Source organism: Thalia democratica, chromosome 8, assembly GCF_965202585.1.
Source record: "Thalia democratica chromosome 8, ktThaDemo2.hap1.1, whole genome shotgun sequence".
Taxonomy (NCBI): domain Eukaryota; kingdom Metazoa; phylum Chordata; class Thaliacea; order Salpida; family Salpidae; genus Thalia; species Thalia democratica.
In genome coordinates this window covers 25,167,726-25,185,577 of record NC_139172.1, presented here as the reverse complement: position 1 = coordinate 25,185,577, position 17,852 = coordinate 25,167,726, and the positions used below count along the sequence as shown (strand labels likewise).

Here is a 17,852-nt window from a genome sequence, read left to right as displayed (position 1 = left end):
CTTATTTTATTGAGTTGTAACTAAGCTATGAGTTGCTTTTTGCAGATTTTTAAAGCTCAAAGTATTTTTGAGATAAAGCTGGTTGAAGTCGGATACTACAATAGTACTAATAAAGACCCCACAATACCTAAAATGACTTCTAAAAGGGATTTTCCTTACTTTGAAAAAATGTCAGGCTAAGTTGGTCTCAGGCAGGCTAAATGAAAAAAAAATTCGCGCACGAACCCTGTATATCTCAGAAGTTTGAAATTTTTCATCTATAGAAAATATTTCAATACCTACTTAGAGCTTTCATATAAAAAAAGTTACTTAAACCTCCCTTTTGCTTTAATCCTTAACATTAGAGGTGGGTGTATTTTATTATTATTATTATCAAAAACTTATCAAAATAATTTTAGGAGTTTCATTAAAAAAAAAATAACTCTTCTAACAGTTATTTTCAATTTACTTTTATTTAAGTAGTAAATAATAATGAGTCAAATTTCACTATTTAAAATTAGTTTTTCTAAAAACTAAAAGAAAAACCATTTGTATAAATTCATTCAATGTTTTAATTAGTATTTATGAAGCTAAAATTTTTGTACGCTACCTGGTGTGTGAGAAACATACAGTTTAATTTTTTGTAGTGACAATGAAAAGGTATTTTTTATTTTAATAATTATGTCCGCATTTAAAATCGAACTCTAAAAACGTTTATGTTGACGGTTTTTAAAAAAGTTATAGTTCTTATAAAAAGGTTATACCGTACTTTTAGAATAATTTTTTTTTATCAAAAGTTTTAAACTGCGTTTTGTGCAATCGTCTTTTTAGCTATTCATACTACACCTACATGCAACAAGATTTTGACTAAATACTTATAAACAGCAAGTTTAAACTCTAAAAGTTTTTTTTTTGACTTCTATATGTTGTAATACATACTTTGGTACAAAACATCTACTGATTCACTATATAACTTTTTTCTTTTTTAGTTTTGAAAAAAACAAGTTAAGATAAAACTTATTAATTTTTTAGAAGTTCAAGCAATGCTGAGAATAGGTTTTAGAGGTTAAGAAAGTTTGTCACTATATATATTATAAATAGTTATTTTTGTACAGGTTATGCCTCAGCTCGGGCGAGATTCCGCAGCAAGTGATGCTGGAAAACGCCAGAAACGAATCGAAAGCAACCATGTCTAAATCTGAAGGAAAAGATGAAAACACGGAACTAAACGATTCAGGTTTTTTACTCGTTAAAAAATAGCTGTTTTAAGGTTATTTTTGTTTCGTTTAAAACCAAATACACACTTAAAATAAATTTCAAAAAAATGTTAAGTATTTTTTATTAGTATAGTTCTATATAAAGGCTTAAGATACAATATTCAATTATCATAATGAATTTTGGAAAAATATCCGCTTGGTTGTGGTAAAGAGCAACAACTCATCATGTGAAAAGTACACGTAATCTGACGATATCTGATCATGGCGCGTTGCTAAACGAGTTAAACATTAACTGATTTCACGCAACGCCCAAGCCATCATCAATGTATATTAGCATTACTGTTTGCGCAAACACAATAATTACTCTCCGCTGCTAAAAAGTTTCTTCAAATATTAACTTTCAAACTTTGAACGAGCTTCAGTAAAATCAATTGCGCTCTGCACCGTTATAATTTTTTCGCCTGGAGAAATTTTTCTAGAAGGTTCCGAGCAACCAAAGAAAAATCCATTATTAATTCATAATCTCTTTCAAAACGCGAGTTTTAAAGCTCTTGCTATGTGTAAAGTTCTACTTTATGTAGTGTTTAATTACAAATAAAAACCTTATCTCTTATTTTTAATTCCTAAAAAAAAAAATTATTAGTGTTATTTTTTTATTTACTTGTAAATTTTATATTTCGACTAACTTCAAACTTTTAAGCTTACTAATTTATTTAAACTGGTACAAGTGAAATTTAATTTTTGGTATTAATAAAAGTTGTGTGTATGCATGTAAACTTACAGATTAACTAAGATATATAAAAGAAAGTTTAATAAGAAATAATGATATAAAAAAGTATTAATCAAAATTACTAAACCTCAAGTACTTCAATGATGATATTGTAATTTGTTTTAAATTAAACAATAACAAATTTCTCAACTTAAGTATCTTTAAGGAGACGAATTGTATTTTGTTCTCACAAATTATTATAAACAAACAGTGTTTCACTCTTATAACAAATTATAAGAGATAATCAGTTATTAAAGTAATACTATTTGAATAGTTATTGTTTTAACAACTGATTATCTCTATTAATTTGTTATAAGAATGAAACACTGTTTTGTTAAATAATATGTAAGAATAAGTGTACTTCATTAATACTAAATTATACAAATTAAAGTACTTGAAAACTAGTAATTATTTTTAAACAAGGGTTTTTTTGATGATTTTTTCACTGTTAAGAGTTTTAATAACTGAAAGTTTACTCATTTATAAAAAAAAGTTAGTTATTGTTAAAGTTAATAACATTTTATTTCTAGAAATAAACGTATAACTTAATAATTTTGGGCTATGAATTAATTTTTGTGTTAAAGTATAAACAAACTTATACAACTAACATAAACTAAAAATAAACTTCAATATTTTAGTAACATTGCAATTATAAATTATATGAATGTATTAAAACTATGTATTTTAACTTTAACAGTGTTATGTTATTAGTGATTATGTTGTTTGCTGTTATTATTGATGACAAAAACCTTAAACTATAAACACTAAATCTAAAACAACACGCGTTCAAACAGCTACATGTTTTTAAATAATAACTAAACTATTAATGAATAAAGTTAACTTTTTTTTGCTTTTCTAAAGTCTAAAGCAAATGTCTTTAAAACATTTGTTTTTAGTTAATCTTTTTACCTTTTTTTTATCTGCTATTAATTTTTTAACAATTTTTTTTACTTATTAACAAATTTTTACTCATGACACATTCACAGCAAACAGTTGTAATGTCATTACAGAACCGACGGAGGAGAGGAGCAGTGTCGTGCAAGTGGTGCAGAAGCAGATAGAGGCAGTTGAAACGGCACTGGACAACTTCGTGTCTGCCAACAACAACTTCAAATTGCTGAAACAACTGGACGACCAGCAAGAAACACAAGAACAAGTTCGTTTGTTGAAAATAAATAATTAAAATAATAATAAAAAATAATAAAAACAAATTAACAATACACTTAATAAGTTTGGAAAACCTAAATGAAAATAACAAAAATGCAACTTTACAATAGTATTTTTAATAACAGCAAACTATATTAAGGTACAAACATGTTATAAAATGTTAACTTTTTTTAGTGATTTATTAAGTAACTAAGCCTTGTTCTAAATTTACAGTGGAAATAACAAAGTTATTATGTTTGTAATAAAGGTAATGGCACTAATAGTTATTTTTTTGACATTAACGGTAGTATTGATAATGATTAAAAAATAACCAATAAAAACAATGTTTTCTTGTTTTTAATAGTTTATTTTACATATACAGAAGCTTTTTTGCATACTTTTTGTTGAAGTATCAAATAAAGTGTTGTTTTTTCTTCACATCAGTTGTTTTTGCATGATAAAGTTCAAGTTCTTTTTAAAGATGATTAATTATAATAGCATATAAAAAACTTATAAGCAATTTTTGCATGGTTATAAAAATTTCCTGTTTAAAATTTCGTTGTAGTTAAATAGGTAGTTTCCTTGTACAGCTTAATTAAATATTAAATTATGTTCAAAGTGTAATAAATGCATAAACTATATTTTTAACTTCCATTAATATAGCAAAATTAAGCATTTAAAAATATCAGAACGATAAATATTTATGTAGTTTTTTAAACTTAAAATACAAAAAATCTAATCTAACTAAATATTTATTCTGGCAAAAGATGTCTACTGTTTGAAATTTCTCTATAAATCTCTTTAGTTTATAAACTACATATAAAACTACTTAATTTGATACTTTAAAAACTTTATTACCTCGATTATTTGTAAAAGTAACTAATCTAACTTTTTTAAACAAAAGAAACAATTTGTTTGATTTTTTTTGATAGAAAATTTAACTTTATTAGTTACATTTAGTTTATTAAATTTTACAAGTAAACTAACTCAATTACTTTTTAAAGTTATATATGTTTTCTAAACCGAAATGTTTTATTCAATTTTATTTTTTAACTTTTTATACCATCACTTACAAATCAATATTATTTCAGTTAATAAAAGTGTATGCATTATTAATGAATATTTGCATTATTTTGATGTGTCACTGCGTTTATTTACAAAACTGTCCATTAGCTTTTGTTCGTGTCAACATAAGTACCAACGAGTTTTATTTAAAACCTCATATGATTATTTCAACCAACAGCAGTAAATTTACTTGCTATTTTTTTTCAAAATAGATTCTTATCAATATCAATCAAATATCAAGCACCATATTAAGTATGCCAAACTTCTCAATCAAAAAAATCTTAAATAAAATCATGTTTTAACTTTTATACTACAATATCACATATTTCCAACTGAATATTCAACAGATGAGGGCATTAGAGGAGGAAGTATTGAGACTGAGGTCGTTGCTGAGCAGTAAGAGGGAACAAGTTGCCACACTGAGAACTGTGCTGAAAGCTAACAAGCACACTGCTGAGGTAATTAACTTTTTTTTATCATTAGTTTATCTTGTTTTCGTGTAATTAGCCTGCTTACTAATGCTTTTACCAATGTAAAAGTTTCAACTTAAGTTTGGCAATTATTTTGATAATCTTGTAAAAACCTTTAGCAAATTAACTGTCTACTATTATAAACAGGTTACTTCAAGTTTAACAATACTTTTATTGCAATTATCAAGTAAAAAAACGTACTTGTTTTATTATATGTAATAACTTTTAGCAGTTTTTCTTTTGAAATTAACTTTTTGAGAAGCACGTATTACTCATTTATACAACTATGTCGACCACATTTCTTAAATATTTAAACTTTTTTTCAAGTTTTAATCTGCACTGAATGCCATTTTTAAACACATACTTATAAACTTATATTCTAAGCTTATATTAAAACTTATAATTCAAAGCTTTTATGAATACAAACTATCCCTTAACAGATTAGCAAGTTTTTAACATTGTTTGCATACCCTTTAGTATTTTTTGTTAGTAGATGAGCCATGGTCGTTTAGTTGTGCTTAAATTTTAACAATTGTACCTTTCAATTGGTAATATTTGATTTTCAGTGAAATATGTTGTGCATTTTTTAGTTTTTTTAAACTTGATTTTTTAAACCCTTATTAAGAAAAAATAGACGGTATTTTGTTAAACTTTTACTTAGTTTAGTTAATTTAAACCAAACTAGCAAATAAGCTATGTAAACATTATTTTAACTTCTAACAACCTTGTTCTACCAAACGTAATGTTATTCTTAAATATACCAAACATCAAAATGGCACGAAAAATCCCATTTGCTTTAATTGCGTCGTTAATTTTATTATTTCAACATTAAATTCACTCCGTGCAGACATCAGCGACTTTATTAAACCCAATTAAGCCCGGAAAGTCACCGAAATAACAAGTTTTCACGTCGAAATTAACATAATCAAATAAAAAGTTGATGTTTCGCGAGCTGAGAGGCGGGCTGAGCAGCGCGCAGACACGAAATCGCCCAAGCGTGACAAGCTGTTTTCTCATTGGCTGAAACCTCGAGCAAATTGAATTGTTGCGAAATGTTTTCTGTCTGCCGTTCAAGTGGGCTGCGAAAATCATCGCCTTATTTGACAGGCGGCTTCAGTTGAATTGCGAGGCGCGAATTTAATTTTGTCGTGTCGACTGCCGCTGGCTCGCATCACGAAAATTTCGTCTCTATTTTTGTTTTGTATTTATGCTAAGTATTGGATTTTTTGGTGGGTTGTTAATATTTTTAGGAATTATTTTTTAATTTTAGTCTGTAAACGTTTTTAAATGTGCTCTATATAAAATGTTATTAATAATCTGTTTTACTAATAATAATAAATTATGGGTTCAAACCTAAAAACTAAAGTTAATTTTGGAAGTTCAGAAATTTAAACTGCCTTTTTTATTTTGAAATATTTTAATTCACCTGTCAGAAGTATGTATGGCATTCCCCAGTGTACAATTACGAGATTGGAATTTCTACTGGGAATAAATTCAGTTAAATATCAATTCTAATATAGTTGGATTTTTTTATAGATTTATTAATTATTCATGCTGTCCATAAGAGTCTTTTATTCAACGAACTGCTTCAAATTTTTTTGTAAAACTGAATATACATAAATTGTCTTCTAATTTACTTGAAATATTTGTTTGTTTTTAATTCTTTTATAACTTTAATTAAGTTTATATAAGTTTTTTAAATAGTATAAAAAAATTAAATAAACTTAATAAAAATACTTTGTATTAGGTCGCAATCAGCAATTTGAAGGAAAAATACCAGCATGAAAAACTGGCGATATCTGGCACCATGCTGAAACTGAGGGGCGAGCTGAAAGCATTGAAAGTTTGTTTTTGTTTGCTGTTTTGAAATTTGCACACCACGGTGGATATGAATCACAACTAAAAATTGGAAATTGTATGTTGTACAAAATCGATAATTTTAAAGAACTTCAAAAGTTGACTCTATCGTAGCCGAATATAATATAAACAGATTTTTTCAGACTAAATAATAGAACTAATTTAGAGTGAAATCTATCAGACTTAAACTATTAGTTTTTTAGAATACCTTTGCTTTAAGCTTGTTATAAATAGGTTAATTTTAAACTTAAAAATGGGCCAAATTAATACCATAGTATACTTATTTTGGTTATTAATTTTTAAATGTTTTTAGATGATGTGTTAGAGATAGATGTTTAAAAAACACGTTATTTTTAACTTGAATATTTTTTTTTAATTACATGGGATTTTCTCAACGAGTACTGTATTTTAAATGCAAAAAAAAATATTTAATAAAATAACGGAACATGCGGTCCATTTTGTGTTTATATTATTGAAACCAACAAATTCAAAGTTAGATGATCCGTGAGTGCAGGTTTTCACTATATTTAAAGACTTAGCTGTTTAGAAGCTATAGAATACTTTTTCTCTAAAAAACGAAAAAGATAAATTTTGGTTTCATTGCTAACTAAAGTTAATAAACTAAATTTTGAGATACTTTTTCTAAACTATGCAAGATAAATAGAATGTTTTCAAACTAGAGTAAATTTTAATGTTTTTATTTTCATGGTAAGTTTTTCAATTTAGTTTTAAGCAAATTCACTAAAGTTTTTCTGACTTTAATCTTTAAAGAAGTTTCAATGAAAACCTTGTTTATAAATGAAGGCCAGCCGTGTAACTCACACTAAGTTATTAAAAACGAATTGTCAGGTTTCTTTTTCAAAAGTATTGTAAGTTATAGAAGTAAGTTGTAGGATTAAAATCAATGTCCGAAGAATATATCCAAATTGAAATACACTGTTTAATACCAGTTTAACAAATCAATTTGGTTTAAGTCTCCGTGTATTGATTTAACTCAGTTCCTTTTTATTTACTAATAATTATTAGTATTTATCAGTATTGCATTACTGTGTTAAGAGTACGTATTTAATATAGTTTAAGACTTATCAATTTATACACGACCTTTTATTGCCAAGTCAGCAGAAAACTTTTAGCAGTGTTCAGTTTTATATTTCTCTTATTAAACTAACCAATACATAGTTTACAATTTTGCTGACGGAGCAAAAACATAAAACTAAAGTGGCAATATTTAACATGTTAGTTCAAAAGTCGACAAACTGCGGCTTGCATTATTCTTTTCAGCTGAAAAGTATTTAAAAAAGAGCTTTTTGAGTAAAAACTTACAGTTAGGTTATTAATACAATGGTTACCAAATACTAGTGTTTTATTGAACCTTTTATTACATTTTTAAGGCCATGGGGGGGGGGGAGAGGATAAAACACTTTTTTTTACAAAAATTAACTTTGGCTTTTATATGAAAGATTTAAGTACAAACTACAAGCTAGTTTTTATAGAATTCAAAAATATCATTTAACTTTTGAGATATTTTATTTTTTGTAAAAAGTTTCCAGTACAAACGTACAGACCACAAATTTTTTGGGGTCTCTGAAATTTTAAAAATCACTAAAAATCTATCTCCTCCTTCATTTTCCAAGCAATCTTATTCAACTTTTCAGGAAATGTTCCTTATGTTAAAAGAAAAAAGTGTTACTTATGAATTTTAATAATTCAAAAAAAAAAAATATTTTATGTAAAAAATTTTAATAAATCTTTTTTTTTTTCAAAAAAATATATATTTTTACAAAAAACATTTTCAAGTCTAAAGTAAAGTTTTTTTTGTTATTGTATAAAGATTAGACTTTGAAAGTTTGAAAAAAGATTGCTTGAAAAATAAAATAGTCTTTTTTTTGCTGTTTTAGTTTTCCCTTCCCATGGGGAACCTATTATGCGGCCCGATTCTGACTGGTCATGTGTCAAAAAATAATTCTAATTTTTTCGAATGATAATAAGCATCTTGAAGCTTAGAAACAACTCTACAAAATAAGATCAACTCGTAAAAAACATGGCTAACCCCCTACGACCTTAATTTTAATTTTTTTTTGACGCAACACTTATGACGCAACAGGAGGACGCGATCACGTTCGCGAGGCTGAGGAGCGTGTTCGCGGCGCGCACGGACGAGTACGTCACGCAGCTGGACAACATGCAGATCCAGCTGGCGGGAGCGGAGGACGAGAAGCGGACGCTGAACACGCTGCTGAAGAAGACCATCGCCCAGAAGCTCGACATCACGCAGGTAGCACGTAGATAGATAGTTGATTTTTGCTTACTTGTTTCTTGATACTTCACGTTTTAATGGTCGTTCAAAAAGCGGAAAGATTTATTTGACAGTCGTATCTTGCTTGACGCATAGCATTTCCTAGATGGTATAGATGTGTAATTTGTTTTTTTTTTTCAAAACAATGCTTAAACGAAATCAATTAGCTACTTTAAAATTTTGCTTGAATATTTTTTACTTACATACAAGTTACCCATTTATAAATAAATTATTAAAGTAGAAAATTAAAGTTAGTTAGACCTAAAAGTTTTTTTTTACAGGACTTAATTTTTCCATGACTGTTACATATCTTTTAAGATTTATTTATACACTAACGAGGTATTTGTTTGTAAAATAAATTCTTGAAAAACTTAATTCATTACTTAATTTGTTTTGCATAAATTCAATTTTTGTAGAAATTATATACACCTTGTCGTTTCTGTCTGTATAGAAAATAGCAGGTATGTATTTTTATAGCTTAGCATGCACAAACTTTTTTTTGTTAAATAATTACTAACTAAAAGTTATGATTTTGAACTTATTTTTATTCAATCTGATTTATACTTTAAACTAGTATAAAGTTTGATACTTTGCTTTTATGCATGCGTGACTGAAGATAAAACAAACAAAATAAATATTTTTTAAGATTGTTTAGCTTTGAAAAATTATTTTTAGTGATTGTAATTTTTCTATTTAAACATCTACTTTATTTGTTCCAACAATTTTTTCATTTTCAATGAAGATTTTATACCATGCTCTAACCATTCCTGTGTAACCAATGATTATAAATGTAAGAATAAAACATAGCTTATTAGTAAGTTTTAACTACTTCAAAAACACATCTTCTATATACAATATTCATGATAAAAATATTTCGTGATGAAATAAAAGTCAATCACTTCCTTTTCAAACCCACACATTTCCCATACTTGCCATCTCCACCTACACATTTCCTGTTCTTACATTTCCAATTTGTATTAGTAACAATGCTCATAGTTAACTTAAATATTTATGTTTTCTTTTTTAATCTTCCTAACTTTCAATTTATTTTTGTTCTACAAATAACCTGAAAATAGTTATAAATTCATATAACACGTTTTCACTGACTAAATAACTTGTCTCTACAATATACTCAATATCATGTTTAATTTTTTAAATGTCTAATTTTTAATAAAAGCTATGTTTTATTTAGTGGCACCATTAAATACAAATTTATCAAAAAATTAATTCTAAGAGTACTGGTGGTTTTTGTTTGTACTTTTTTATAAGTATATGATTATGGTTTAAATTGTGTGTGGAAATTTTTTAGTATGCTAGATAATTCTAAAATTTGTGCGATTGCTTAAATTTAACTTTTAACACATATGTGTAAATACACTGTTTTAGTACAACATAAGTATCTTATTGAAATAAAAGAGTTCAACCATAAATGCACACCTTAAGTTAAATCTTTGTTAGTTTACAGTAATTTGATAAACTTGATATTGTTGAGTCTAAATTAGTTTACTTTTTATAAAATAAAAATGTTTTTTTTTATTTAGCGGATGCAAGACCTTGAATTCGAAAACGAGCAGCGGAAGAGGCAAATGATGACGTCGTCATCCACGTCTACTCCTACGTCATCGAAAAAGAAACTTCAGAACTTGCTGACTCCGTCCAAGTTCAGATGATGACGTAATAATCAAGACGCTGCATTATTTTTTTTACAACTTGATAAGCCAAGCCAGAAGGGATTGCGATGATTTTTGATTTGAACTTTTTGTTTTATTAGTCAGTTTTGTATTATTTATCACTATTTGATATTAAATTTTTTTACCTGCTTTAAAACTTGATAAAGTCGAGATAAAAAAAATAATCTTTTTGATTTCACGCACATTTAAATAATAAAGTTTTGTACTATTAATTTTATTCACTTTTTGATTTACTTTTTAGGTTTTATGCAAGAGCATACTTTTTAGTAGTTAAGGTAATTTTTGCTGCCTTCACGACACTCTTTTGAATACACTAAATTGAATTTCTTGCCATTTTTTATGTAAACTTACTTTTAAAGTAAAGTATAAGTCGTTTTTATCAATAAAATTTTTTGGACTTTTAAGTTATAACAGAATTTGTTTAGATAATTTTAAAACAAAAGTTGCATTAATTAATTTTAACACCAAATTTTTGTGGTGCTTTCTTTTTTATTTTAGTAGCATTGTACATATTGCTGATTCTATAAACGTTTCAGTATAAAATTTCTTTTCTACATTTTAATATCTTTCAGCTTAAAATAATGTTTCCATCAAATATAAAAAAATATAATTATAATTTGTTTTTGCATGGCTTGTGTAATATGGTCTCTTTTTTTTAATAAATGTACAAATTGTGATTGTGGTTTTATTATAATCTATTTAAAAATAAATATTAAATATTTCATACAGTAAGTCAGCTTTAAAGCGAAAGGATTTTCAAACTGTGATTCTTATTCAAATACAATCTATTATAGCCTAACAATATTATAATTTATATTATAGACTAGTTTATTATATTTAGAATTTGTTATAGACATTAAATTTTAACAAAACTGTGTGAGCAGCCATACTTTTGTATAAATTATTAACTGCAAATTCTTGTGCAATCTACGCCACGTAGACAAGAGCTTTAGATAAATCATGCTTTAAGAGTAAAGTTCAACATAAGCAAATTAATCAGTTATGAATGATGGTTTTTAATCGTTTTTAATTAATAGTTGAAAAATATATATTGAGTTGGTTTAATTAAACTTCAACCAATTTTAGTAAATAAAATTTTTTGAGATTAGTTATTGCTTTATTTTCCCTCTTCGTCTATATTTTAGTCGTAATCAAACAGTAAGCACAAAATTTACAGAAATTTTTTTTATAAAATAATTTTGGCTACGCCTACAATCAATCGAAAGCATTTTCTCCCTTTCAACTTATGTTGAGGTCAGACAGAGAAAAGCTCGCAGCTGCCAGCCACTTCTGTGTGAAGACCGCAGCGGAAAAATTTTGCCGCACAAAAGAGGCACAACGTAATCGATTGATTGGAAATATCCAGTTCACTTGTGCGGCAGCGTTGTAGGTAAAACAATTGAATTTCCAGTAAACACGACTGCGGCTCACGTACGCTTTGAAATAATTGCGAGTTTGTTTTTCGGGCGTCGACCTGTGTGATGTATAGCAACAAAATATCATACATACTTCACCAATAATTCCCAGGCCTTGTAATAGTTACTGGGAAATTTAGAACCATCTCAGTGCATTTACTTTAGTCTTGTAGGAAGATTTAAAACTATACTTGAAGAATGCTGTACAAATAAATTGTGATACACCAAAATGTGGTCTTAATGTATGTTTAAACAACTCCTGTTTACGCAACAAAATCCCTAAAGCAACATTTTTATAACGTCATGTAAAAATTTAATCTGTTGTAACGCTATATGTTCAAGCTCTAAATATCTTGAACTAGTCTTTTCGCTGAAAATAGTATAAAACTTTTATAACAGTTATTTTAGTTTAAAAAATATTGCTTGCTTCTTTTTCTTATTTATGTTAACAGCGTACTGAGTAGAAATCAAAAATATACAATTAAACTTTATGTGCAATACGTACTTATTGGTTACCAAAATTACGTACCTTGTAAAAACAGATTAAAGTATACATAATACAGCTGATAGCTTTATTTGGTTAAAATAGAAATGTTAGCAAACATAACATAATACTTTTTTACTTTTTATTTCAGTGTACCAAGCCTATTTTTGTATAAATTGGGAAGCTTATAAACACTGAAGGATCTAAAATTGACATTTTATTTACTTTAATATAGGGACTTGTTCTAAACTGTATGTATTTACTACCTTTAAGTTTAAAATATACAACATCATAAACTTCTCATATTACTTAGTAAAAATTTTAGAACTAAAAAAAAAACAATTGACTTAATCATTGAACATGTAGCAAATGACAAGTTTAAATTGAAATTTAATACTTTGTTTTCAATTATTTCCTGAATGGTACATTCATATGAGCAAAACGTGCCCAATACTTAATTCAATTGTTTTTGTGCACTGCAGATAAGTTTTCGTGAATTCAATTAAATATTTTCTATATATACAAAACAAAACAACTAGACTTTTATTATTCAGTTTTATTAACATAATAGCGAATTAAAAGTTTAATGTTATGTTTGAACTAAATGGCATAACATAATAAAAAGTACCAGGACTAATAAAATAGCTAAATTGAAGGTGTAATAAAACTTAATTTAATTTTTTTTCTAATGTTTTTTTTTTGTACAGCTTAAGCTTGTAGCTAAAACAATTAGCTTCTTTAAACTCAGTATAAGGAAACTTCCGTCTTAGATTTAAGTAAAAGAAACGAACATTAACTTGACATACATTTTAGAAACAAAACGGAAATTCAAATTGGCCACATTGAAACATAAAACTGAAATTTTGTATCAATCTAAACTTTATTCAAGTTGTAATATATAAAAAAGGGTGGTACATATTAACTTTATATAAAACACAAAGAGAAAATTAACTGGTCAATCGGGTTCTTATGTCAAAATGATGTCGCTAACAGTTGGTTGTTTCTACATGTAGAGAGAGACGGAATGAAAAGGCCGCAACCGTACTGCTGGTAATATGACGTCATATAGAGAGAGACTGCTTCGTGTGGCCACGTCGTGGTGTGGTGGCGAAAGGAAAGTTCCCAAGCAACTTGTATAAGAAGGGGTATTATGATGTGATGGGAAATTCCTAGAAGTAGCCGTCAACCGTCGGAGACCTGAAATATTTTGATACGTTGATAAAAGAAAGCATATTTTTGAATTGATACTTAGGAAAATGTTAGAATCAAGCCATGATGGCCGCAAAGAAATAAACAAAAACATTAGTTCTTTTAATACAAGTTGACAACTATAGTCTCAAGAAATATTTCACAGAGCCAAATGGTGTATTGCAAACTATTTAAGTGAAAATATTACATAAACAATTACGTTCAAGCGGAATTATCAACCAAAGTTTCAAAAAAATCAGTAACTTCAAACGCACCTTATACGAGACCAGCGTCGGCGAGATCCTGCTTCACCTTCTGGACGGAACCGAGCAAGACGCGCGGCTCGGTGTCGCTAAAGATGGTGAAAGTGAAGTTGGCGCCGTAGAAGAAGAGACACGCCTTGGAGCCCTTCTTGAAGCAGAAGACGCCGCCGTTGTCAATGAGGTACATGTACTTGTCGCCACCCAGGGTCACCCCGCTGGTCTTCTGGTCCCCAGAGACGGTTTTGATTGCGGTCGCGACCTCGGCTTGCTGTTGAAAAAAACTTTTGAAAAATGCTGTATAAAACTGTGTTTAAAGTGCATACCAAGTAAAGCGCGTGTGGAAAATTAAATTGTTGTTGGGTGTTTAAATGAAGCTAAAGTCAAAGAAAATCATTTAAAGATTAACTGTTATTTTGTTGGAGATAAGTTATTAGCCTCTAGCTGAAAAAAAATTCCATTTGAGAATACTAAAAAGTTTTGTAAAACATTGTTGTGCAAAAACATGATGAGTTAAAGAATTTTTAACTTTTAAAATTAGTAAGACTTTAAATCTCAAACTGACAGTGAGGTTTTTCTTCTCACCGCCGCACTCTCCAAAGCAGCTGCTACCGTCAATGGTGTGAAGAGCAGCAAAGGTGTAAGTTGCACCGGCGTTGGTCAGGTATGCTTGTAAGTTGGCGGACCAAGACATTTTTAATATTAGCTATATAAGAGTCTACTTGAAAGTTATTTGGGTTATTGTTTAGTTAAAATTAAGTTGATATATAAAAAATATATAAAAACTTCAAAAAGTTTTAACTTTTTTTAATAATCACAAAATGAACACTTTACTGTTCACATTATAATTTTTAATCCTATTATGATAATGTAATTAAAAATCTTACAGAAGAAAAATTTTTTAAAACTTTGTCTTTAACAATCACATATAATGAAAAAAAAAAATCAAAATATTTAATACATCTTTTATAACCATTAAAACACATTGTAAGTATCATAACAATTATAAGCTCTCAAAGTTTTAACTAACAAAATTAAATAAAAATTTATAAATAATGATAAGACTATAGTGGCGTTTTGAAAAGAGTTCAAGATTGACAAAGCTTTATATAAGAATATAACAAATGTTTTTACAGATTTTCTCCAGGTTTTCAAAATTTTTTCCAGGCTTTTAAATTACACGTTTTGGGGTCTATTTTTAGTTTAAAATGAAATTTAAGGTAAAAAACTGTGTTAAATAGTATAACAACATTAAAAAGATATCTCAAAGCTTCTTTAAATGTGTTTTTTGTTATAAAAAAATTTTGATTATGATTAAAAAAAATTAAAAGATAGATTTTTGTGTCAAATCGAAATTTTACTACCTAACATGTAAAAATTGTTTAAAATTCCAGGTTTTTTTTAGTGATTTTAGTTCAAATTTCAAGTTTTTTAGTAAAATTTGTTCAATATTCAAGGTTTTTTCAAAAAAAACTGCTCTAATTTAATGCTTTCAAATTAGTTGGGAACAAAACAAAAAAAATTAACAAACTTTGCTTTAACCATTTAGATGGAACTTTTGTTTTTTTTTTCTTTTATAGCTCACAGGTAACCTAAATTTATCTAACCAGATTTACTCTGCTCTGATTTTTGTTGAACCATGGAATGGGTGATTAAAAGCAAGATAACTTGTTAACAATTAAGTCTAGCTTTTTTCTTATTCCCTCCCTCAATTTGAACCATGTACATTTTTTAACTAAATGTTGGCATAAAAGATTTAATTGGGATAAAAGGATTATATAAATTTATTTGTAACCTAGGATTTATTTTATTAACTATGATTAGCAAATTACAAACTGTTTGCGTTTATCAAAACTAAAATAACAAAACTATTGTTTATGATAAGAAAAACTTATTTTGGATTTTAAATAATTTGTGTAAATTATAATGCAACCCATTTTTAAACTTAGAAAACAAACAACTTGTTTTAGAGCAAATATATATTGTAATAAAGTAAAAATTAGTTTGGCCACTGACTCCTATTACAAAATTCACTCTATAAACATATATATATATTTGGTTGAAATTTCTTAAATATATTTAGATTTTTGAAAAACATACAAGTATTGATGGGCAGTGTAGCAAAATAGAAATTTATTCAAATCATTTTATTGGCTTAAATTAGTTAAAGCCGGAGGTAAGAAAAATTAACTGATATAAAGATTCGACTAAAACTGTATGAAAATGGCCAACCATTTATGTTATAATTTGATACTAAAAATGCTACCATTAGCTTTTTATCTAAAGCTTTATTTACAGATAAGTCACAAAATATTACAACAAACCATACATAAAACATTTATAAACATACTCATATGACATATGTTGATATCACGGACATCCTTTTCATTTAATAAAAAACTCTAAGTGTTATAAAAACAACACTTAGTTAGTAATAAAAGAAACATCTTTAAACTTTTATAACATACACTGACATACTCAAAACATATGTTTACTGCTAGAGCTGCAATAACAACTGAAGAAAAATTGTATTATCATGCTGTATTTATACAGCCTATAAGGAACTGTAATTAAAATTTATTACATAAACCATGTCTTGTAATAAAATCAGTTTAAAAAACACTAATTTGTTAACTATAAGTTAACAATATTTAATTAAGTTATTTTAAGTTGTTTGAAAACAATATTAGCAATTATTTTGTGCTATTTAAATTAGTTTAAGAGCAGTAACTGATTTTAATTAAATTCACTTAATTATTAGTAATTATGTTATTCTATAAAACATAATTAAACTCTTATAAAAAGATAATAGTGGTTAAGTAAACTGCTTTTTATTACTTTCAAGTAAGCTTAATTAAATGACTAAAATTATTTAATTTTAAGTTTTTAATTTTAAGTATTTATGATACTTCCTTATACTAAACTTTTAAACAATATCTATAAAATTTATTGAATCAGAATCACAAAAAAAGAGGAATTGATTAAGTATTTTGAAGACAACAGGTATTCTTAACTTCACTTAAGCAAAATAAATTTTAAGACAATTAATTGATTTATTAAGTAAATATAGTTAAACACAAAACAAACTACAAAAACCTAGTAGGTAAAACAAATAAGGCAATTTCACAAACTACACAAATTTTAAGCTTTCACTTCTACAGCTTTGAGCATTTGTGTCATAAAATATACTTTATTTTGAACAAAATAAAAAAGTAGAGCCAAGTTTTGACAATCAACTAAGTTTTTTTTCAAAAAGTTACAAGGCCATAAGTGAGTAAAAGATTTTTTAGTGCCACTTCTAATATAAAAGCTACCAGTTTGCTTTTGCTGTTCTTAAATTTGGAAAATTTTGAAATATATTTGTTTTTATTATGTTGTGTTGAAGGCAAAAAAAAATTCTTAAAAAAATTTATCTTCTCTTACAATTCAAAAGCAATCATTTTCAAAGGTCCTCAGAATTTTTTTATCAAGTTTTTAGGAATCTATCAGAACAATGTTTAATATTTATCAGTTTTTTAATTATAATATAATAGATGTTCTTATTAATATAAAACTATGTTTTAATTTTTTTATAAATTTATTTAATATATTTCAAAAATTATGCTTAGAACATTTCCTAAAAAATTAAAAAAGTCTTTAGCATAAAAAATAAAATAAAAAGATTCTATTATAAACCTTAAACAAAAATTACTTTATCCCATAAGTTAATACTGAAATGTGCTTTAGACTTCATTGGGTTTAAATAAAAGTTTAATATAACATTTAACATAACCTAATTTCAGTAATAAAATTGGACCTCTACCTTAGGACTTTTTTATATCTTTTCAAAAAAGTTAATATATTTATTTTTAAAACAAAATTAAAAACTATAGATTTTTAAACCCACTTTTAGTAAATGTTTTACAATTGTTTATCAAAAATACAATTATTTTTAAAATATCAATAAAAAATACTTCACAAAGTACTAACATTTTTTCATAACTTGTATTTTATCAAATATGAATAGAAACAGATA

General features: G+C 26.8%; 2 protein-coding genes across 3 annotated transcripts in view; one reads left to right on the top strand and one right to left on the bottom strand.

The window, feature by feature from the left end:
- The window catches only part of LOC145843378 (protein bicaudal D-like), a 34,159-nt gene extending 22,992 nt beyond the window's left edge, over positions 1-11,167 (top strand). The window contains exons 12-18 of one of the 2 annotated variants that reach the window (XM_082950844.1): positions 1,095-1,216; positions 2,976-3,121; positions 4,524-4,634; positions 6,394-6,489; positions 8,608-8,778; positions 9,216-9,260; positions 10,341-10,453. In XM_082950844.1, the coding sequence (XP_082806970.1) occupies positions 1,095-1,216; positions 2,976-3,121; positions 4,524-4,634; positions 6,394-6,489; positions 8,608-8,778; positions 9,216-9,257 (688 nt within the window). In that variant the 3' untranslated portion in view covers positions 9,258-9,260; positions 10,341-10,453. Of the gene's footprint in view, positions 1-1,094; positions 1,217-2,975; positions 3,122-4,523; positions 4,635-6,393; positions 6,490-8,607; positions 8,779-9,215; positions 9,261-10,340 lie in introns of both variants that reach the window. The other variant, XM_082950843.1, reaches the window with a different exon arrangement.
- A 2,131-nt stretch (positions 11,168-13,298) lies between these two features.
- LOC145842357 (uncharacterized) lies at positions 13,299-14,555 on the bottom strand. Its single transcript, XM_082949784.1, has 3 exons — positions 14,403-14,555; positions 13,853-14,108; positions 13,299-13,586 (listed from the first exon to the last, which is right to left on the bottom strand). The coding sequence occupies exons 1-2, from the start codon at positions 14,529-14,531 to the stop codon at positions 13,854-13,856; spliced, it is 384 nt and encodes a 127-aa protein (XP_082805910.1). The 5' UTR covers positions 14,532-14,555; the 3' UTR covers positions 13,299-13,586; position 13,853.
- Between the last annotated feature and the right edge of the window lie 3,297 nt (positions 14,556-17,852).